The 24,154-nt window shown below is 41.9% G+C and overlaps 1 protein-coding gene across 9 annotated transcripts in view; it reads left to right on the top strand.

Annotated features, from left to right (window-relative positions):
• The window catches only part of loxl3b (lysyl oxidase-like 3b), a 132,589-nt gene that overhangs the window by 26,089 nt on the left and 82,346 nt on the right, over positions 1-24,154 (top strand). For 5 of the 9 annotated variants that reach the window (XM_014211695.2, XM_014211692.2, XM_014211691.2 and 2 more), the window contains exons 5-10: positions 7,580-7,648; positions 9,157-9,207; positions 11,072-11,122; positions 13,942-14,042; positions 14,211-14,320; positions 14,949-15,129. In XM_014211695.2, coding sequence (XP_014067170.1) covers positions 7,580-7,648; positions 9,157-9,207; positions 11,072-11,122; positions 13,942-14,042; positions 14,211-14,320; positions 14,949-15,129 — 563 coding nt within the window. The remainder of the gene's footprint in view (positions 1-7,579; positions 7,649-9,156; positions 9,208-11,071; positions 11,123-13,941; positions 14,043-14,210; positions 14,321-14,948; positions 15,130-24,154) is intronic. The other 4 variants (XM_014211699.2, XM_014211697.2, XM_014211694.2 and 1 more) reach the window with 2 other exon arrangements.

Genomic DNA, 24,154 nt, shown 5'->3' with positions numbered 1-24,154 from the left:
TGGACATCAGAACAGCGATTACTCACCTCGAACTGGACAAAGATTTTTTCTTTAATGAGTCCGAAGCGAAGGATATACTGCTTTGTCAAGACAAGTCCCAAATCCTGTCATCAGCGTGAAGAAAAGTTGGAGGAAAAAGGGGGGGGAGGGCTGGGTGCCTTGTAAGAATTTGCCGACGAGTAGGTAAACCACCACTACCCTCTGTATTATTGGCCAACGTTCAATCATTGGAAAACAAACAGGACGTTCTACGATTAAGACTATCCTACCAACGGCACATTCAAAACTGTAATATCTTATGTTTCACCGAGACGTGGCTGAACGACGACACGGATAATATAGAGCTGGCTCCATCTGGCAAATCTGACCAGAATTCTATCCTCCTGATTCCTGCTTACAAGCAAAAACTAAAGCAGGAAGTACCAGTGACTCGCTCAATACGAAAGTGGTTAGATGACGTGGATGCTACGCTACAGGACTGTTTTGCTAGCACAGACTGGAATATGTTCCCGGATTCATCCAATGGCATTTAGGAGTATACCACCTCAGTCACCAGTTTCATCAATAAGTACATCGACGACGTCGTCCCCACAGTGACTGTACGTGCATTTCCAAACCAGAAGCCATGGATTACAGGGAACATCCTCATCGAGTTAAAGGGTAGAGCTGCCGCTTTCAAGGTGCGGGACACTAATCCGGATGCTTATAAGAAATCTCGCTATGCCCTCATACGAACCATCAAACAGGCAAAGCGTCAATACAGGACTAAGCTTGAATCCTACGACACCGGCTCAGATGTTGGCAGGGCTTGAAAAATATTACTGACTACAAAGAGAAACCCAGTCCCTTGTAAATGATGATTGGCTGAATACTCTCTAGAGTCTAGACTAGAAGGCTTTTATTATACTGGATATATATTTTAGGTCTTTGTGTGTTTATTGGATAGAGAGAAATAGAGGTGAAATGCAAGAGAGTTCTGAAAGAGTAGTGGTTCGCTTTTCAAACCGATGGTGGCAGCGGTACAGCGTACATGTGTTTCAGAGGCATTGGCTTAGACCACTAGACTCTTGCAGGCTACTTATTCACCATGGCTAAAAGGCTGGAATATATTACTGTGTTGGAACTTTGAGATAAAATCAGACCAGCTGATTATATTAATAGTAGGCAACAGAAGAGGAATGTTAATAATGTGTAATCGTTAATGCACCACAGCGGAATAACAGAATGTTATGGAACAGGGGGGGATCTGACCAACTTATACAATATGAACGTTGTCGTGACTATTTTCAACATTGTCCTGTTTTTAAATTTCCTTAGTCACTCTGATGACTGATTGGGGGATTCTGGATTCTTGCCAAAAAAAACTCAGGGAATGTCAAGAAGGAGTTGTTGAAAATAAAAGTTTGAAGTCACAGGAAGTTGCTGACGGGGGAGAACGGCTCATAATAATAGCTGGAATGGTATAAAATGGAATGGCATCAAACACATGGAAACCATGTGTTTATATTTGATACCAGTCCACCTATTCCGCTCCAGTCATTAACACGAGCCCATTCTCCCCAATGAAGGTACCACCAACCACTTGTGTTTGACTTTTACTGTCGTATTGCGTTTACAAAAAATATTAAGAAAATAATGCAGATACAATTAACTTACATTTTCTAGTAGCCAAAAATTAAATCCCAACATATTAATACATCAAAAGCCATCTCACACCTTCAGGCAAAGTTAAAACCTTAATACAAATGTTTATTTTTAAATTTTTTATTTTACCGTTATTTTACCAGGTAAGTTGATTGAGAACACATTCTCATTTGCAGCAACGACCTGGGGAATAGTTACAGGGGATAGGAGGGGGGATGAATGAGCCAATTATAAACTGGGGATGATTAGGTGACCATGATGGTATGAGGGCCAGATTGGGAATTTAGTCAGGACACCTGTTTAACGTATCTTCTGAAAGACGGCACTCTACACAGGACGATGTCCCCAATCACTGTCCTGAGGCATTGGGATATTATTTTAGACCAGAGGAGAGTGTGCCTCCTACAGGCCCTCCAAATCCACTTCCAGCAGCATCTGGTCTCCCATCAAGGGACCAACCAGGACCAACCCTGCTTAGCTCAGTGTTATGGAATATGACGGTATTACGGAGTATGACGGTGTTACGGAGTATGACGGTGTTACGGAGTATGACGGTGTTACGGAACATGACGGTGTTACGGAATATTGCGGTGTTACGGAATATATGGACTTAAATGGTGGGCTGTGAGCCCTCCGGTTTCTTTTCCCAATATAACCCTTGTCCTCCAGATCGACGGGCAGACAGAGAGATCGGCATTCTGGGCCGTCCTCCATTAATAAGGTCTTCCTCCCATCCCGTGTCATCCCGTATGAAGGCACATGGCGTCTTATCTCTCATTGGTCTATGACGACTGAGACTCTGCTCTCTCTGACTGACTGAAGGGTGATGCAGCGATTCAAGAAGGGGAAATGGGTCGATGATTAGGCCCAAGTCCAGAACACAGAGGGAACCCTTTGGGACGCAGACACTGACTGACTGCAACTGGAGATTAGCCAAGTGAGCCAAGCAACAAGCATCAACATGCTAGGGAATGCTGTAATCCCGTAGCTATCAGTCTGCTGTAATCCTGTAGCTATCAGTCTGCTGTAATCCCGTAGCTATCAGTCTGCTGTAATCCTGTAGCTATCAGTCTGCTGTAATCCCGTAGCTATCAGTCTGCTGTAATCCCGTAGCTATCAGTCTGCTGTAATCCCGTAGCTATCAGTCTGCTGTAATCCCGTCGCTATCAGTCTGCTGTAATCCCGTCACTATCAGTCTGCTGTAATCCCGTCGCTATCAGTCTGCTGTAATCCCGTCGCTATCAGTCTGCTGTAATCCCGTCGCTATCAGTCTGCTGTAATCCCGTCGCTATCAGTCTGCTGTAATCCCGTCGCTATCAGTCTGCTGTAATCCCGTCGCTATCAGTCTGCTGTAATCCCGTCGCTATCAGTCTGCTGTAATCCCGTCGCTATCAGTCTGCTGTAATCCCGTCGCTATCAGTCTGCTGTAATCCCGTAGCTATCAGTCTGCTGTAATCCCGTAGCTATCAGTCTGCTGTAATCCCGTAGCTATCAGTCTGCTGTAATCCCGTAGCTATCAGTCTGCTGTAATCCCGTAGCTATCAGTCTGCTGTAATCCTGTAGCTATCAGTCTGCTGTAACTCAGGATGAACTGACCGTCTTGGTTTATTATAAGGAGGTCAGGGCCCATATTCATAAAGTTTTTTTCGGAATATGAGCGCTGATCTAGGATCAGTTTATCAGAATGAGTAATATTACATGAACATGGGGTACCTGATCCTAGGTCAGCGCTCCTACTCTGAGTGGCTTTATGAATACAGGCCCAGGTTAATTTAGGTCAGGCTCAGTAACGTGACGCTAATCTTTCCTGTCAGTGTCTTGGCTCCTCTCAATATTCACATTGTTCTGAAGAATGTGTTGTTGGGGGAACACAGCTTCTACCTTCCTCACAGCTCGACACTATATTTCCATTAGAATATAATCTGCTGTAAAAATTGGTCTGTTCAGTTGGAATGAGATATTATGCGTCAGAAAGTAAGGATTTTTGACAATTCTGTGTGCTGAATGTTTTCATCACACCGACACCACTGTAGCAGACAGGTGGCTTTATGAGCAGGGCCCTGAACTGAACAGGAAAAACTCTGATACTCTGATAGGGCCCTGAGTTTTTCCTGGTGAGGTGTCTTGATTCATTTTTCTCAAGAGAGGTAGAGTACTGTCTGAACCCTCCTGGAGTATCAGCATCAAGACAGGTAGAGTACTGTCTGAACCCTCCTGGAGTATCAGCATCAAGACAGGTAGAGTACTGTCTGAACCCTCCTGGAGTACCACAGCAGCAACAGTTTTTTATGATGAGGACCTTGACCTGAGTGTTCGAGTAGGCCATTAGTCCAGTAGTCCAGTAGCCGAGTAGTCCAGTAGCCGAGTAGTCCAGTAGCCCAGTAGCCAAGTAGCCCTGTAGCCGACTAGCTCGGTAGCTCGGTAGCCCGGTAGCCCAGTAGTCCAGTAGCCCAGTAGCTGAGTATGTTAATATCTGCTTTTTCTCTTCGTACCTCAGGGAGAATTGAGCTTTCCCATAGGGAGAATAGGGCTTTCCCATAAGGAGAATAGGGCTTTCCCATAGGGAGAATAGGGCTTTCCCATAAGGAGAATAGGGCTTTCCCGTAGGTAGAATAAGACTTTCCAGTTGTAAGAATAGGGCTTTCCCATAGGAAAGGGGGCCCTCAATCGCACTCCACACTGCCCTTTCCCACCTAGACAAAAGGAACACCAGAGGACTTTCTTTCCCATAGGGCTTTCCTGTAGGGAGAATAGGGCTTTCCTGTAGGGAGAAGAGGGCTTTCCTGTAGGGAGAATAGGGTGCCATTTGAGACTTATCCTCTGTCTGGCTGCTTGTCTCGTTTCCTGTTTTCTTCCTGTTTGCTTCCTGTCTGTACTGACCCTCCAGGTCTATTCAGTCTGGTAGAAGATTCTCTGCCATGTTTTGGAGGGGGGGTTTTCATGGAGAGGTATTTAGGACAGGGGGTAAAAAAAGTACAGGCTTTTCCAAATATAACGGGCAGTTATAATTTTAAACAAATGTTTCTGGAACGTACCGTGTGTGTATAGTGTAACCAACTAAAGGACCCTTTCTTCTGCAGTGGTTTCATAACAATACATTTGAGAAATCTATTATATTTTACTGGCTGGCCTATCTAGGGGAACGAGTCCAAAGTCGTTAAAAAAATGTAATATGATATTTCCATCGTTTTTTGGTTGATTTTTCCTCATACCGGTATCTCAGATTTTACACATGGAGACAGACTGGGGGGCCAGTACATAGTTGGGTTACTGGTATGTTGCCTGGTAACAGACTGGGGGACCAGTACATAGTTGGGTTACTGGTATGTTGCCTGGTAACAGACTGGGGGACCAGTACATAGTTGGGTTACTGGTATGTTGCCTGGTAACAGACTGGGGGACCAGTACATAGTTGGGTTACTGGTATGTTGCCTGGTAACAGACTGGGGGGCCAGTACATAGTTGGGTTACTGGTATGTTGCCTGGTAACAGACTGGGGGTCCAGTACATAGTTGGGTTACTGGTATGTTGGATGGAGACAGACTGAGGGGCCAGTACATAGTTAGGTTACTGGTATGTTGGATGGAGACAGACTGAGGGGCTAGTAGATAGTTGGGTTACTGGTATGTTGCCTGGTAACAGACTAGGGGACCAGTACATCGTTGGGTTACTGGTATGTTGCCTGGTAACAGACTAGGGGGCCAGTACATAGTTGGGTTACTGGTATGTTGGATGGAGACAGACTGAGGGGCCAGTACATACAGTGGGGGGGAAAAAGTATTTGATCCCCTGCTGATTTTGTACGTTTGCCCACTGACAAAGAAATGATCAGTCTATAATTTTAATGGTAGGTTTATTTGAACAGTGAGAGACAGAATAACAACAAAAAAATCCAGAAAAACGCATGTCAAAAATGTTATAAAATGATTTGCATTTTAATGAGGGAAATAAGTATTTGACCCCTTTGCAAAACATGACTTAGTACTTGGTGGCAAAACCCTTGTTGGCAATCACAGAGGTCAGACGTTTCTTGTAGTTGGCCACCAGGTTTGCACACATCTCAGGAGGGATTTTGTCCCACTCCTCTTTGCAGATCTTCTCCAAGTCATTAAGGTTTCAAGGCTGACGTTTGGCAACTCGAACCTTCAGCTCCCTCACAGATTTTCTATGGGATTAAGGTCTGGAGACTGGCTAGGCCACTCCAGGACCTTAATGTGCTTCTTCTTGAGCCACTCCTTTGTTGCCTTGGCCGTGTGTTTTGGGTCATTGTCATGCTGGAATACCCATCCACGACCCATTTTCAATGCCCTGGCTGAGGGAAGGAGGTACTCACCCAAGATTTGACGGTACATGGCCCCGTCCATCGTCCCTTTGATGCGGTGAAGTTGTCCTGTCCCCTTAGCAGAAAAACACCCCCAAAGCATAATGTTTCCACCTCCATGTTTGACGGTGGGGATGGTGTTCTTGGGGTCATAGGCAGCATTCCTCCTCCTCCAAACACGGCGAGTTGAGTTGATGCTAAAGAGCTCCATTTTTGTCTCATCTGACCACAACACTTTCACCCAGTTGTCCTCTGAATCATTCAGATGTTCATTTGCAAACGTCAGACAGACATGTAGTGTAGATGTTGTAACATTGCTGCGGGGACTTGCTTCCATTCGGCCACAAAAGCATTAGTGAGGTCAGGCACTGATGTTGGGGGATTAGGCCTGGCTGGCAGTCGGCGTTCCAGTTCATCCCAAAGGTGTTCGATGGGATTGAGGTCAGAGCTCTGTGCAGGCTGGTCAAGTTCTTCCACGCCAATCTCGACTAACTATTTCTGTATGGACCTTGCTTTGTGCACGGGACATTGTCACACTGAAACAGGAAAGGGCCTTCCCCAAACTGTTGCCACAAAGTTGGAAGCACAGAATGGTCTAGAATATCATTGTATGCTGTAGTGTTAAGATTTCCCTTCACTGGAACTAAGGGGCCTAGCCTGAACCATGAAAAACAGCCCCAGACCACTATTCCTCATCCACCAAACTTTACAGTTGGCACTATGCATTGGGGCAGGAATCGTTCTCCTGGAATCCGCCAAACCCAGATTTGTCTGCTGGACTACCAGATGGTGAAGCGTGATTCATCACTCCAGATAACGTGTTTCCTCTGTCCAATGGCGGCGAGCTTTACACCACTCCAGCCAATGCTTGGCATTATGTATGGTGATCTTAGGCTTGTGTGTGGCTGCTCAGCCATGGAAACCCATTTCATGATGCTCCCGACAAACAGCTTCTTCCAGAGGCAGATTGGAACTCGGTAGTAAGTGTGGTCTACCACTTTGCGGCTGAGCCGTTGTTGCTCCTAGATGTTTCCATAACAGCACTTACAGTTGACCGGACAACTCTAGCAGGGCAGAAATGTTACGAACTGACTTGTTGGAAAGGTGGTGTCCTATGATGGTGCCACGTTGAAAGTCACAGAGCTCTTCAGTAAAGCCATTCTACTGCCAATGTTTGTCTATGGAGATTGCATGGCTGTGTGCTCGATTTTTTTTATTTTTATACACCTGTCAGCAACGTGTGTGGCTGAAATAGCCAAATCCACAAATTTGAAGGGGTGTCCACATACTTCTGTATACAATAGTGTACATATTAATACTTGAAATATCTCTGCCATTGAAAGAGTAATGTAATATAGTATAATTTAATAGTATAGCGGTGTACTTAACAGAACTGTACTCTCCTGTTACCTGTGACATTACCCAGGAAGCACACCTTCCTGATTTCCTCTTAACCCTACCACATCTAGGCCACACTGTCTGGGATCAGGGCAGTTATATGTATTATCGTGTGTGTGTGTGTGCGTGGGCGTGTACGTGTACCTTACCTGTGTGAGTGTCTGTCTGCCTCACAAGTGTCTCTGTGTGATGTCATGTTGCTGCTTGCCATTGCAGAGCCCGTCTGAGAAAGAGAGCAGCTGAGAGAGAAGCCAGAGCCAAGGTTAATGTTTCTGCTGCTGCCAGGTATATCAGGAAACAACCCACTGTTCTCCTCCCACCCCCAGAGACTGGGTTTCTGGTCCGAGTTGCATCCTATTCCCTATGTAGTGTGCACTGTGGTCAAAAAGTAGTGCACTATGTAGGGAATAGGGTTCCATTTGGGACTCAGACCCTGGGTTTCTGACAGTGGGTTCCCTGTTGTGGTCGTTGCTTTAGTAGTTTTATAGAACATTAGTTTAGATGCTGTTTCTACCCAGCTGGCTTTAATTCGCTTGTTTACTCATTCTAGCACAAATATGTTGTTGTGTTCCACTAACTGCAAAAAAAAAAAAAAAACCTTCCTAGTCACAGAAATGCAACTCAATCAAAACATGACTGCAGATTGTTCTGAAATTTTAAACCACTACATTTTGTTTAAGATAAAAGGATTCTAAGGATGCACAGGAGGCTGCTGAAGGTAGGACGGCTCATAGTAACATCCGGAGCGGAGTACATGTAATGGTATCAAACGTATGGAAAACATGTGTTTGATGTGTTCAATACCATTCCATTTATTCCGTTCCAGCCATTACTATGAGCCCGTCCTCCCCAATTAAGGTGCCACCAGCCACCTGTGTCAGGAAGTCCTTTTGAAAGTAACATTTTATGTGACTGATGTCAATCTGCCCTCTGATGTTTAAGTCTGCATCTCTAGTTCAACATTTTGAACGGCAACTTTTTGACATTTCCTGTAAGCTTTTAGGAGTGGAACATAACACATCAATCACTTTATAGTCGTATAAAGTGTTGCATTGCTCAGTTAGCGTCTGCTGAATGGTGTGCTAAAGCTCATACTAATACACTTAATACTAAAACACATAATACTAAAACTCATACTAATACACTTAATACTAATACACTTAATACTAATACACATAATACTAATACACATAATACTAATACACATAATACTAAAACACATAATACTAAAACACATGATACTAAAACACATGATACTAAAACACATAATACTAAAACACATAATACTAATACACATAATACTAACACACATAATACTAACACACATAATACTAACACACATAATACTAACACACATAATACTAACACACATAATACTAACACACATAATACTAACACACATAATACTAACACACATAATACTAACACACAATACTAATACATATACTACTAATACACATGATACTAAAACACATGATACTAAAACACATGATACTAAAACACATGATACTAAAACACATAATACTAAAACACATAATACTAAAACACATAATACTAAAACACATAATACTAAAACACATAATACTAACACACAATACTAATACATATACTACTAAAACACGTAATACTAAAACACGTAATAGTAAAACACGTAATACTAAAACACATAATACTAATACACATAATGTAACGTGTTTCTAACTTGGTTAACATTTTCTCCCATTGCATTTACAATCATCATCACCTTACAGCTCGTCATCATCATCATCACCTAACCAATGTTTACTTTGCAGGCTGCCACCTAAAGCTAATGTTAAACCAATCACCTCTGGGTTAAAGAAAAGGTAAACTGACTGGGGAAATCCTCTTCAATATCTCCTGTATAAAAGGGTTTCCGTTGTGTATCTGCTGACAGTTTGATTATTTTAAAGATTCATCTGGGCGTTGTGACCAGGGTGCATCTCAAATTAAACCCTATTCCATATACAGTGCACTCCTACTGATCTGAGCCCTATGGGGCCCTGGTTAAAAGTAGTCCACTACCCTATGAGGCCTGGTCAAAAGTAGTGCACTACCCTATGGGGCCTGGTCTAAAGTAGTGCACTACTCTATGGGCCCTGGTCAAAAGTAGTGCACTACCCTATGAGGCCTGGTCAAAAGTAGTGCACTACCCTATGGGCCCTGGTCAAAAGTAGTGCACTACCCTATTTGGCCTGGTCAAAAGTAGTGCACTACCCTATGAGGCCTGGTCAAAAGTAGTCCACTACCCTATGAGGCCTGGTCAAAAGTAGTGCACTACCCTATGAGGCCTGGTCAAAAGTAGTGCACTATATTGGGGATTGTGAACAGTATTGTGAACAGCACAGTCTATAAATCAGCCCAGGTCAGGGATATGAGGGAGCAATGAGGTCTGAGAAAAGTCTGAGTCCCTAATGGCAGCCTATTCCCTATATAGTGCACTACTGTTGACAGGAAAAAGGGTATAATTTGGGTTGCTGCATACTGTACTGTAGGGCCCAGATCAGTTCAACTCTAGCTGCTCTATGCTGTACTGTAGGGCCCAGTTCAGTTCAACTCTACCTGCTCTATACTGTACTGTAGGGCCCAGTTCAGTTCAACTCTACCTGCTCTATACTGTACTGTACTGTAGGGCCCAGTTCAGTTCAACTCTACCTGCTCTATACTGTACTGTACTGTAGGGCCCAGTTCAGTTCAACTCTACCTGCTCTATACTGTACTGTAGGGCCCAGATCAGTTCTACTCTACCTGCTCTATACTGTATTTACTCAGCAGAAAGCAACGTTACCTTGTGGTCAAATACACAAATATACAAAATGATAAATGACAAACATATACTTTCGTCATTGTACATTGTGCAATTGGCTGACGGTCAAACAGACTCTGTGTCTGGTGCAACAATCAAATTAAGAATTGAAAAGTTTAGTATCAGCAACAAAACATTGAGAATGATTGGATCAATAATACCATCATGCTTTAGGGTCAATACCATTTCAATTCCAGTCAATTCAGGAAGTACACAACAATTCCAATTCTCTGTAATACCTTTGAATGAGGAACATTTGGAATTGGAATTTGGTTTAATTTCTGATTTGACTTGTATTGAAATGGAATTGATCCCAACCCCCTTGATGCACACAGCCAACTTCCAGTCAGTCTTTTCTGTATCATCCCTCCTCCTTCTCTTCCTCCTCCTCCTCCTCCTTCTCTTCCTCCTCCTCCTTCTCTTCCTCCTCTCCCATCCTAATACTAATACACATAATACTAAAACACCAAAATACATAATACTAATACACATACTACTAATACACATAATACTTATACACATAATACTAAAACATCAAAATACATAATACTAATACACATAATACTAAAACACCAAAATACATAATACTAATACACATAATACTAAAATACATAACACTAATACATATAATACTAAAACACGTAATACTTAAACACATAATACTAATACACATAATACTAATACACATAATACTAAAACACATAATACTAAAACACATAATACTAAAACACATAATACTAATACACAGAATACTAAAACACATAATGTAACATGTGTTTCTAACTTGGTTAACATTTTCTCCCATTGCATTTACAATCATCATCACCTTACAGCTCGTCATCATCATCATCATCATCATCACCTAACCAATGTTTACTTTGCAGGCTGCCACCTAAAGCTAATGTTAAACCAATCACCTCTGGGTTAAAGAAAAGGTAAACTGACTGGGGAAATCCTCTTCAATATCTCCTGTATAAAAGGGTTTCCGTTGTGTATCTGCTGACAGTTTGATTATTTTACAGACTCATCTGGGCGTTGTGACCAGGGTGCATCTCAAATTAAACCTTATTCCCTATACAGTGCACTCTTACTGATCTGAGCACTATGGGGCCCTGGTCAAATGTAGTCCACTACTCTATGGGCCCTGGTCAAAAGTTGTGCACTACCCTATGTGCCCTGGTCAAAAGTTGTGCACTACCCTATGAGGCCTGGTCAAAAGTAGTGCACTACCCTATGAGGCCTGGTCAAAAGTAGTGCACTACCCTATGAGGCCTGGTCAAAAGTAGTGCACTACCCTATGAGGCCTAGTCAAAAGTAGTCCACTACCCTATGAGGCCTGGTCAAAAGTAGTGCACTATATTGGGGATAGGGACCCCTTTGATTCTGGGTATTGTATTGTGAACAGCACAGTCTATAAATCTGCCCAGGTCAGGGATATGTGGGAGCAATGAGGTCTGAGAAAAGGCTGAGTCCCAAATGGCAGCCTATTCCCTATATAGTGCACTACTGTTGACAGGGAAAAGGGTATAATTTGGGTTGCTGCATACTGTACTGTAGGGCCCAGATCAGTTCAACTCTACCTGCTCTGTACTGTACTGTAGGCCCAGTTCAACTCTACCTGTTCTATACTGTACTGTAGGGCCCAGTTCAGTTCAACTCTACCTGCTCTGTACTGTACTGTAGGGCCCAGTTCAGTTCAACTCTACCTGCTCTATACAGTACTGTAGGGCCCAGATCAGTTCAACTCTACCTGCTCTATACTGTACTGTACTGTAGGGCCCAGTTCAGTTCAACTCTACCTGCTCTATACTGTACTATAGGGCCCAGTTCAGTTCAACTCTACCTGATCTGTACTATAGGGCACAGATCAGTTCAACTCTACCTGCTCTATACTGTACTGTAGGGCCCAGTTCAGTTCTACTCTACCTGCTCTATACTGTACTGTACTGTAGGGCCCAGTTCAGTTCTACTCCACCTGCTCTATACTGTACTGTACTGTAGGGCCCAGATCAGTTCTACTCCACCTGCTTTATACTGTACTGTACTGTAGGGCCCAGTTCAGTTCAACTCTACCTGCTCTATACTGTACTGTAGGGCACAGATCAGTTCTACTCCACCTGCTCTATACTGTACTGTATTGTAGGGCCCAGTTCAGTTCTACTCCACCTGCTCTGTACTGTAGGGCCCAGTTCAGTTCTACTCCACCTGCTCTATACTGTACTGTAGGGCCCAGTTCAGTTCTACTCCACCTGCTCTGTACTGTACTGTAGGGCCCAGTTCAGTTCTACTCCACCTGCTCTGTACTGTAGGGCCCAGTTCAGTTCTACTCCACCTGCTCTATACTGTACTGTAGGGCCCAGTTCAGTTCAACTCTACCTGCTCTGTACTGTACTGTAGGGCCCAGTTCAGTTCTACTCTACCTGCTCTATACTGTACTGTACTGTAGGGCCCAGTTCAGTTCTACTCCACCTGCTCTATACTGTACTGTAGGGCCCAGATCAGTTCTACTCCACCTGCTCTATACTGTACTGTAGGGCCCAGTTCAGTTCAACTCTACCTGCTCTGTACTGTACTGTAGGGCCCAGTTCAGTTCTACTCTACCTGCTCTATACTGTACTGTACTGTAGGGCCCAGTTCAGTTCTACTCCACCTGCTCTATACTGTACTGTAGGGCCCAGATCAGTTCTACTCCACCTGCTCTATACTGTACTGTAGGGCCCAGTTCAGTTCAACTCTACCTGCTCTATACTGTATTTACTCAGCAGAAAGCAACGTTACCTTGTGGTCAAATACACAAATGTACAAAATGATAAATGATAAACATGTACTTTCGTCATTGTACATTGTGCAATTGGCTGACGGTCAAACAGACACTTGTGTCTGGTGCAACAATCAAATGAAGAATTGAAAAGTTTAGCATCAGCAACAAAACATTTAGAATGATAGGATCAATAATACCCATCATGCTTTAGGTTCAATACCATTTCAATTCCAGTCAATTCAGGAAGTACACAACAATTCCAATTCTCTGTAATACCTTTGAATGAGGAACATTTGGAATTGGAATTTGGTTTAATTTCTGATTTGACTTGTATTGAAATGGAAGTGATCCCAACCCCCTTGATGCACACAGCCAACTTCCAGTCAGTCTTTTCTGTATCATCCCTCCTCCTTCTCTTCCTCCTCCTTCTCCTCCTCCTCCTCCTCCTTCTCTTCCTCCTCTTCCTTCTCCTCCTCCTCTTTCTCCTCCACCTCCTCCTCCTCCTTCTCTTCCTCCTCTTCCTTCTCCTCCTCCTCTTTCTCCTCCACCTCCTCCTCCTCCTTCTCTTCCTCCTCTTCCTTCTACTCCTCTTTCTCCTCCTTCTCCTCCTCTTTCTCCTTCTCCTCTTCCTCCTCCTCCCTTCTCCTCCTCCTCCTCTTTCTCCTTTTCCTTCTCCTTTTCCTCTTCCTCCTCCTCCCTCATCCTCTTCCTCCTCCCTCCTCCTCCTCCTCTTCCTCCTCCTTCTCTTCCTCCTCCTTCTCTTCCTCCTCCTTTTCTTCCTCCTCCTTTTCTTCCTCCTCCTTCTCTTCCTCCTCCCTCATCCTCCTCGCTCATCCTCCTCGCTCATCCTCTTCCTCTTCCTCCTCCCTCCTCTTCCTCTTCCTCTTCCTCCTCCCTCATCCTCCTCCCTCATCCTCCTCCCTCATCCTCCTCCCTCATCCTCTTCCTCTTCCTCCTCCTCCTCCTCCTCCTCTCCCATTCAAACCCCTCCAGACTGAACACAGAGCGTCAGAAGCACCAGTACCGCCTCCACTCTGTGGCATGCGTTGGCACTGAGGTCCACCTGGCAGCCTGCCCCCTGGAGTCCAACAAGGGTAATTATGAAGGGAGAATGGACTCTCAGAATGATGTAAAGATATAGAACGTAGGTCATAAACAGGCACCGTGATCAGACCAGAATTATGTTGAATATATTCACTGTGCATATTTCTGAGTTATATTCTGTGTATTTACATATTTCTGAGTCTACTCTGACTCCGTAGGTAATGCCACAGGGTCGTGTGATGGTGGCATGCCAGCCGTGGTCAGCTGTGTACCCGGACCCCAGTACGTACAGAACAACGGACTGAAGAAGAAGCAGCTCAAAACTACGGTAATTAGTAGTGGTAATGTCCTGTCTGTCTGTCTGTCTGTCTGTCTGTCTGTCTGTCTGTCTGTCTGTCTGTCTGTCTGTCTGTCTGTCTGTCTGTCTGTCTGTCTGTCTGTCTGTCTGTCTGTCTGTCTGTCTGTCTGTCTGTCTGTCTGTCTGTCTGTCTGTCTGTCTGTCTGTCTGTTTCTCACTAGCATTGCATAGACTTGAAGTTGGCAAATTCATGCTTCACCTACAGTTTGTTAATCTGGTCAGTTTGGTGTTCCTGTCCTGTGTTGACTTTGTCTGTAGAACGCAGTGAGTTAACTGTTTCCTGTCTGTAGAACGCAGTGAGTTAACTATATCCTGTCTGTAGAACACAGTGAGTTAACTGTATCCTGTCTGTAGTACACAGTGAGTTAACTGTCTGTAGAACGCAGTGAGTTAACTGTCTCCTGTCTGTTGAACGCAGTGAGTTAACTGTTTCCTGTCTGTAGAACACAGTGAGTTAACTGTATCCTGTCTGTAGTACACAGTGAGTTAACTGTCTGTAGAACGCAGTGAGTTAACTGTCTCCTGTCTGTAGAACGCAGTGAGTTAACTGTATCCTGTCTGTAGAACACAGTGAGTTAATCCTCTCCTCTCCCATCAGAGCACGGTGAGGCTGAAGGGAGGTGCCAAGCTGGGTGAGGGCAGAGTGGAGGTACTGAAGAACAATGAGTGGGGCACGGTGTGTGATGACCGTTGGACCCTGCTGTCAGCCAGCGTGGTGTGCAGGGAGCTGGGCTTCGGATCCGCCAAGGAGGCCCTGACTGGGGCTCGCATGGGAGAAGGTGAGGACCGACTGAGCACTGTGGTTTAACCTTATATAGGTCAATGGATACTTGGTGTAGTGGTTACACTCCCAGAACGGTCACATATACGACTCCGAACCGAAGACCGGGGTTCAATCCCTTTGTCCACTTCCCACTGTTTCTCTTCCAATCTCTCCCTTTGATTTCCAACTTGTCTCTATAAAGTGTTAAACCACCTAAAGAATGTGTAAATACAGTACCTTCGGGAAAGCATTGAGACCCCATTACTTTTTCCACATTTTGTTACGTTACAGCCTTACTCTAAAATGTATTCAATTGTTTTTTTTCCCTCATCATTCTACACACAATACCCCATAATGACATCACAATACCCCATAATGACGAACAAAAACAGGTTTTCAGATCCTCTCAAGCTCTGTCAGGTTGGATGGGGAGCGTTGCTGCACAGCTATTTTCAGGTCTCTCCAGAGATTCAGAGCCCGGATTCAAGTCTAGCCTCTGGCTGGGTCACTCACCTGGTCAGTCTATTTCATGGAAAGAGCAGGTGTTCTTAATGTTTTGTATACTCGGTGTATACACAGTACCAGTCAAAAGTTTGGACACACCTACTCATTCAAGAGTTTTTCTTCATTTTTCCTAGTTTTTACATTGTAGAATAATAGTGAAGACATCAAAACTACGAAATAACACATATGGAATCATGTAGTAACCAAAAAAGTGTTAAACAAATCAAAATATATTTTAGATGTTAGATTCTTCAAAGTAGCCTTGATGACAGCTTTGCACACTCTTGGCATTCTCTCAACCAGCTTCACCTGGAATGCTTTTCCGACAGTCTTGAAGTAGTTCCCACATATGCTGAGCACTTGTTGACTGCTTTTCCTTCACTCTGCGGTCCAACTCAAACCCAAAACATCTCAATTGGGCTGAGGTTGGGTGATTGTGGAGGCCAGGTCTGATGCAGCACTCCATCCCTCTTCTTCTTGGTCAAATAGCCCTTACACAGCCTGGAGGTGTATTTTGGGACATTGTCCTGTTGAAAAACAAATGATAGTCCCACTAAGCGCAAACCAGGTGGGATGGCGTATCGCTGCAGAATGCTGTGGTAGCCATGCTGGTGAGGTTTTCCTTGAATTCTAAATAAATCCCCGACAGTGTCACAAGCAAAGCACCTCCACACCATCACACCTCCTCCATGCTTCACGGTGGGAACCACACATGTGGAGATCATCAATTCACCTACTCTGCGTCTCACAAAGACACGGCGGTTGGAACCAAAAATCTCAAATTTGGACTACCTCATCCCCATACTGTATTTATTTATTTAACTTGCTCCTTTGCACCCCAGTATCTCTACTTGTACATTCATCTTCTGCACATCTACCATTCCGGTGTTTAATTGCTATATTGTAATTACTTCGCCACCATGGCCTATTTATTGCCTTACCTCCCTTATCCTACCTCATTTGCACTCACTGTATATAGACTTTTTGTTTTCTTTTGTTCTACTGTATTTTATTCCATGTGTAACTCTGTGTTGTATGTGTCAAATTGCTATTTTTTATAAAAAAAATTATTTAACCTTTATTTAACTAGGCAAGTCAGTTAAGAATAATTTCTTATTTTAAATGACGGTCTAGGAACAATGGGTTAACTGCCTTGTTCAGGGGCAGAACGACAGATTTGTACCTTGTCAGCTCGGGGATTCAAACTTGCAACCTTTTGGTTACTAGTCCAACGCTCTACCCACTAGGCTACCTGCCGCTATACTTTATCTTGGCCAGGTCGCAGTTGTAAATGAGAACTTGTTCTCAACTAGCCTACCTGGTTAAATAAAGGTGAAATAAAAATACAAATAAAATAAAAAATGTCCTGGGATTTACTATGGTCTTCTATGTAAATGTAACCCCTTACAGTATTATAGACACTATGTCCTGGGACTTACTATGGTCTATGTAGAAGAACCCCTTACAGTATTATAGACACTGTGTCCTGGGATTTACTATGTAGAAGAACCCCTTACAGTATTATAGACACTATGTCCTGGGAGTTACTATGATCTATGTCGAAGAACCCCTTACAGTATTATAGACACTATGACCTGGGATTTACTATGGTCTTCTATGTAGAAGAACCCCTTACAGTATTATAGACACTATGTCCTGGGATTTACTATGGTCTATGTAGAAGAACCCCTTACAGTATTATAGACACTATGTCCTGGGATTTACTATGGACTTCTATGAAGAAGAACCCCTTACAGTATTATAGACACTATGACCTGGGATTTACTATGGTCTATGTAGAAGAACCCCTTACAGTATTATAGACACTATGTCCTGGGATTTACTATGTAGAAGAACCCCTTGCAGTATTATAGACACTATGACCTGGGATTTACTATGGTCTTCTATGTAGAAGTACCCCTTACAGTATTATAGACACTATGTCCTGGGATTTACTATGTAGAATAACCCCTTACAGTATTATAGACACTATGACCTGGGATTTTCTATGGTCTATGTAGAAGAACCCCTTACAGTGTTATAGACACTGTCCTGGGATTTACTATGTAGAAGAACCCCTTACAGTATTATAGACACTATGACCTGGGATTTACTATGATCTATGTAGAAGAACCCCTTACAGTATTATAGACACTATGACCTGGGATTTACTATGGTCTTCTATGTAGAAGAACCCCTTACAGTATTATAGACACTATGTCCTGGGATTTACTATGGTCTATGTAGAAGAACCCCTTACAGTATTATAGACACTATGACCTGGGATTTACTATGATCTATGTAGAAGAACCCCTTACAGTATTATAGACACTATGACCTGGGATTTACTATGGTCTTCTATGTAGAAGAACCCCTTACAGTATTATAGACACTATGTCCTGGGATTTACTATGGTCTTCTATGAAGAAGAACCCCTTACAGTATTATAGACACTATGACCTGGGATTTACTATGGTCTATGTAGAAGAACCACTTACAGTATTATAGACACTATGTCCTGGGATTTACTATGGTCTATGTAGAAGAACCCCTTACAGTATTATAGACACTATGTACTGGGATTTCCTATGTAGAAGAACCCCTTACAGTATTATAGACACTATGACCTGGGATTTACTATGTAGAAGAACCTCTTACAGTATTATAGACACTATGATCTGGGATTTACTATGTAGAAGAACCCCTTACAGTATTATAGACACTATGTACTGGGATTTACTATGGTCTATGTAGAAGAACCCCTTACAGTATTATAGACACTATGTCCTGGGATTTACTATGGTCTTCTATGAAGAAGAACCCCTTACAGTATTATAGACACTATGTCCTGGGATTTACTATGGTCTTCTATGTAGAAGAATCCCTTACAGTATTATAGACACTATGGCCTGGGATTTACTATGATCTATGTAGAAGAACCCCTTACAGTATTATCGACACTATGTCTTGGGATTTACTATGATCTATGTAGAAGAACCCCTTACAGTATTATAGACACTATGTCCTGGGATTTACTATGGTCTTCTATGTAGAAGAACCCCTTACAGTATTATAGACACTATGTCCTGGGATTTACTATGTAGAAGAACCCCTTACAGTATTATAGACACTATGACCTGGGATTTACTATGGTCTATGTAGAAGAACCCCTTAAAGCATTATAGACACTATGTCCTGGGATTTACTATGTAGAAGAACCCCTTAAAGTATTATATACACTATGTCCTGGGATTTACTATGTAGAAGAACCCCTTACGGTATTATATACACTGTGTCCTGGGATTTACTATGTAGAAGAACCCCTTACAGTATTATAGACACTATGTACTGGGATTTACTATGGTCTTCTATGTAGAAGAACCCCTTACAGTATTATAGACACTATGTCCTGGGATTTACTATGTAGAAGAACCCCTTACGGTATTATATACACTGTGTCCTGGGATTTACTATGTAGAAGAACCCCTTACAGTATTACAGACACTATGTACTGGGATTTACTATGGTCTATGTAGAAGAACCCCTTACAGTATTATAGACACTATGTCCTGGGATTTACTATGGTCTTCTATGTAGAAGAACCCCTTACAGTATTATAGACACTATGGCCTGGGATTTACTATGATCTATGTAGAAGAACCCCTTACAGTATTATAGACACTATGACCTGGGATTTACTATGGTCTTCTATGTAGAAGAACCGTATACAGTATTATAGACAGTATGTCCTGGGATTTACTATGGTCTTCTATGTAGAAGAACCCCTTACAGTATTATAGACACTATGACCTGGGATTTACTATGATCTATGTAGAAGAACCCCTTACAGTATTATAGACACTATGTCCTGGAATTTACTATTGTCTATGTAGAAGAACCCCTTACAGTATTATAGACACTATGTCCTGGGATTTACTATGGTCTTCTATGAAGAAGAACCCCTTACAGTATTATAGACACTATGACCTGGGATTTACTATGGTCTATGTAGAAGAACCACTTACAGTATTATAGAAACTATGTCCTGGGATTTACTATGTAGAAGAACCCCTTGCAGTATTATAGAAACTATGACCTGGGATTTACTATGGTCTTCTATGTAGAAGAACCCCTTACAGTATTATAGACACTATGTCCTGGGATTTACTATGTAGAAGAACCCCTTACAGTATTATAGACACTATGACCTGGGATTTACTATGGTCTATGTAGAAGAACCCCTTAAAGCATTATAGACACTATGTCCTGGGATTTACTATGTAGAAGAACCCCTTAAAGTATTATATACACTATGTCCTGGGATTTACTATGTAGAAGAACCCCTTACGGTATTATATACACTGTGTCCTGGGATTTACTATGTAGAAGAACCCCTTACAGTATTATAGACACTATGTACTGGGATTTACTATGTAGAAGAACCCCTTACAGTATTATAGACACTATGTACTGGGATTTACTATGGTCTTCTATGTAGAAGAACCCCTTACAGTATTATAGACACTATGTCCTGGGATTTACTATGGACTTCTATGAAGAAGAACCCCTTACAGTATTATAGACACTATGACCTGGGATTTACTATGGTCTATGTAGAAGAACCCCTTACAGTATTATAGACACTATGTCCTGGGATTTACTATGTAGAAGAACCCCTTGCAGTATTATAGACACTATGACCTGGGATTTACTATGGTCTTCTATGTAGAAGTACCCCTTACAGTATTATAGACACTATGTCCTGGGATTTACTATGTAGAATAACCCCTTACAGTATTATAGACACTATGACCTGGGATTTTCTATGGTCTATGTAGAAGAACCCCTTACAGTGTTATAGACACTGTCCTGGGATTTACTATGTAGAAGAACCCCTTACAGTATTATAGACACTATGACCTGGGATTTACTATGATCTATGTAGAAGAACCCCTTACAGTATTATAGACACTATGACCTGGGATTTACTATGGTCTTCTATGTAGAAGAACCCCTTACAGTATTATAGACACTATGTCCTGGGATTTACTATGGTCTATGTAGAAGAACCCCTTACAGTATTATAGACACTATGACCTGGGATTTACTATGATCTATGTAGAAGAACCCCTTACAGTATTATAGACACTATGACCTGGGATTTACTATGGTCTTCTATGTAGAAGAACCCCTTACAGTATTATAGACACTATGTCCTGGGATTTACTATGGTCTTCTATGAAGAAGAACCCCTTACAGTATTATAGACACTATGACCTGGGATTTACTATGGTCTATGTAGAAGAACCACTTACAGTATTATAGACACTATGTCCTGGGATTTACTATGGTCTATGTAGAAGAACCCCTTACAGTATTATAGACACTATGTACTGGGATTTCCTATGTAGAAGAACCCCTTACAGTATTATAGACACTATGACCTGGGATTTACTATGTAGAAGAACCTCTTACAGTATTATAGACACTATGATCTGGGATTTACTATGTAGAAGAACCCCTTACAGTATTATAGACACTATGTACTGGGATTTACTATGGTCTATGTAGAAGAACCCCTTACAGTATTATAGACACTATGTCCTGGGATTTACTATGGTCTTCTATGAAGAAGAACCCCTTACAGTATTATAGACACTATGTCCTGGGATTTACTATGGTCTTCTATGTAGAAGAATCCCTTACAGTATTATAGACACTATGGCCTGGGATTTACTATGATCTATGTAGAAGAACCCCTTACAGTATTATCGACACTATGTCTTGGGATTTACTATGATCTATGTAGAAGAACCCCTTACAGTATTATAGACACTATGTCCTGGGATTTACTATGGTCTTCTATGTAGAAGAACCCCTTACAGTATTATAGACACTATGTCCTGGGATTTACTATGTAGAAGAACCCCTTACAGTATTATAGACACTATGACCTGGGATTTACTATGGTCTATGTAGAAGAACCCCTTAAAGCATTATAGACACTATGTCCTGGGATTTACTATGTAGAAGAACCCCTTAAAGTATTATATACACTATGTCCTGGGATTTACTATGTAGAAGAACCCCTTACGGTATTATATACACTGTGTCCTGGGATTTACTATGTAGAAGAACCCCTTACAGTATTATAGACACTATGTACTGGGATTTACTATGGTCTTCTATGTAGAAGAACCCCTTACAGTATTATAGACACTATGTCCTGGGATTTACTATGTAGAAGAACCCCTTACGGTATTATATACACTGTGTCCTGGGATTTACTATGTAGAAGAACCCCTTACAGTATTACAGACACTATGTACTGGGATTTACTATGGTCTATGTAGAAAAACCCCTTACAGTATTATAGACACTATGTCCTGGGATTTACTATGGTCTTCTATGTAGAAGAACCCCTTACAGTATTATAGACACTATGGCCTGGGATTTACTATGATCTATGTAGAAGAACCCCTTACAGTATTATAGACACTATGACCTGGGATTTACTATGGTCTTCTATGTAGAAGAACCGTATACAGTATTATAGACAGTATGTCCTGGGATTTACTATGGTCTTCTATGTAGAAGAACCCCTTACAGTATTATAGACACTATGACCTGTGATTTACTATGATCTATGTAGAAGAACCCCTTACAGTATTATAGACACTATGTCCTGGGATTTACTATTGTCTATGTAGAAGAACCCCTTACAGTATTATAGACACTATGTCCTGGGATTTACTATGGTCTTCTATGAAGAAGAACCCCTTACAGTATTATAGACACTATGACCTGGGATTTACTATGGTCTATGTAGAAGAACCACTTACAGTATTATAGAAACTATGTCCTGGGATTTACTATGTAGAAGAACCCCTTGCAGTATTATAGAAACTATGACCTGGGATTTACTATGGTCTTCTATGTAGAAGAACCCCGTACAGTATTATAGACACTATGTCCTGGGATTTACTATGTAGAAGAACCCCTTACAGTATTATAGACACTATGACCTGGGATTTACTATGGTCTATGTAGAAGAACCCCTTAAAGCATTATAGACACTATGTCCTGGGATTTACTATGTAGAAGAACCCCTTAAAGTATTATATACACTATGTCCTGGGATTTACTATGTAGAAGAACCCCTTACGGTATTATATACACTGTGTCCTGGGATTTACTATGTAGAAGAACCCCTTACAGTATTATAGACACTATGTACTGGGATTTACTATGTAGAAGAACCCCTTACAGTATTATAGACACTATGTACTGGGATTTACTATGGTCTTCTATGTAGAAGAACCCCTTACAGTATTATAGACACTATGTCCTGGGATTTACTATGGACTTCTATGAAGAAGAACCCCTTACAGTATTATAGACACTATGACCTGGGATTTACTATGGTCTATGTAGAAGAACCCCTTACAGTGTTATAGACACTGTCCTGGGATTTACTATGTAGAAGAACCCCTTACAGTATTATAGACACTATGACCTGGGATTTACTATGATCTATGTAGAAGAACCCCTTACAGTATTATAGACACTATGACCTGGGATTTACTATGGTCTTCTATGTAGAAGAACCCCTTACAGTATTATAGACACTATGTCCTGGGATTTACTATGGTCTATGTAGAAGAACCCCTTACAGTATTATAGACACTATGACCTGGGATTTACTATGATCTATGTAGAAGAACCCCTTACAGTATTATAGACACTATGACCTGGGATTTACTATGGTCTTCTATGTAGAAGAACCCCTTACAGTATTATAGACACTATGTCCTGGGATTTACTATGGTCTTCTATGAAGAAGAACCCCTTACAGTATTATAGACACTATGACCTGGGATTTACTATGGTCTATGTAGAAGAACCACTTACAGTATTATAGACACTATGTCCTGGGATTTACTATGGTCTATGTAGAAGAACCCCTTACAGTATTATAGACACTATGTACTGGGATTTCCTTTGTAGAAGAACCCCTTACAGTATTATAGACACTATGACCTGGGATTTACTATGTAGAAGAACCTCTTACAGTATTATAGACACTATGATCTGGGATTTACTATGTAGAAGAACCCCTTACAGTATTATAGACACTATGTACTGGGATTTACTATGGTCTATGTAGAAGAACCCCTTACAGTATTATAGACACTATGTCCTGGGATTTACTATGGTCTTCTATGAAGAAGAACCCCTTACAGTATTATAGACACTATGTCCTGGGATTTACTATGGTCTTCTATGTAGAAGAATCCCTTACAGTATTATAGACACTATGGCCTGGGATTTACTATGATCTATGTAGAAGAACCCCTTACAGTATTATCGACACTATGTCTTGGGATTTACTATGATCTATGTAGAAGAACCCCTTACAGTATTATAGACACTATGTCCTGGGATTTACTATGGTCTTCTATGTAGAAGAACCCCTTACAGTATTATAGACACTATGTCCTGGGATTTACTATGTAGAAGAACCCCTTACAGTATTA

The sequence above is a fragment of the Salmo salar genome, chromosome ssa09 (assembly GCF_905237065.1).
Source record: "Salmo salar chromosome ssa09, Ssal_v3.1, whole genome shotgun sequence".
NCBI lineage: Eukaryota > Metazoa > Chordata > Actinopteri > Salmoniformes > Salmonidae > Salmo > Salmo salar.
The sequence above is the reverse complement of the archived record's forward strand: the minus strand, read 5'-3'. Positions and strand labels throughout refer to the sequence as shown.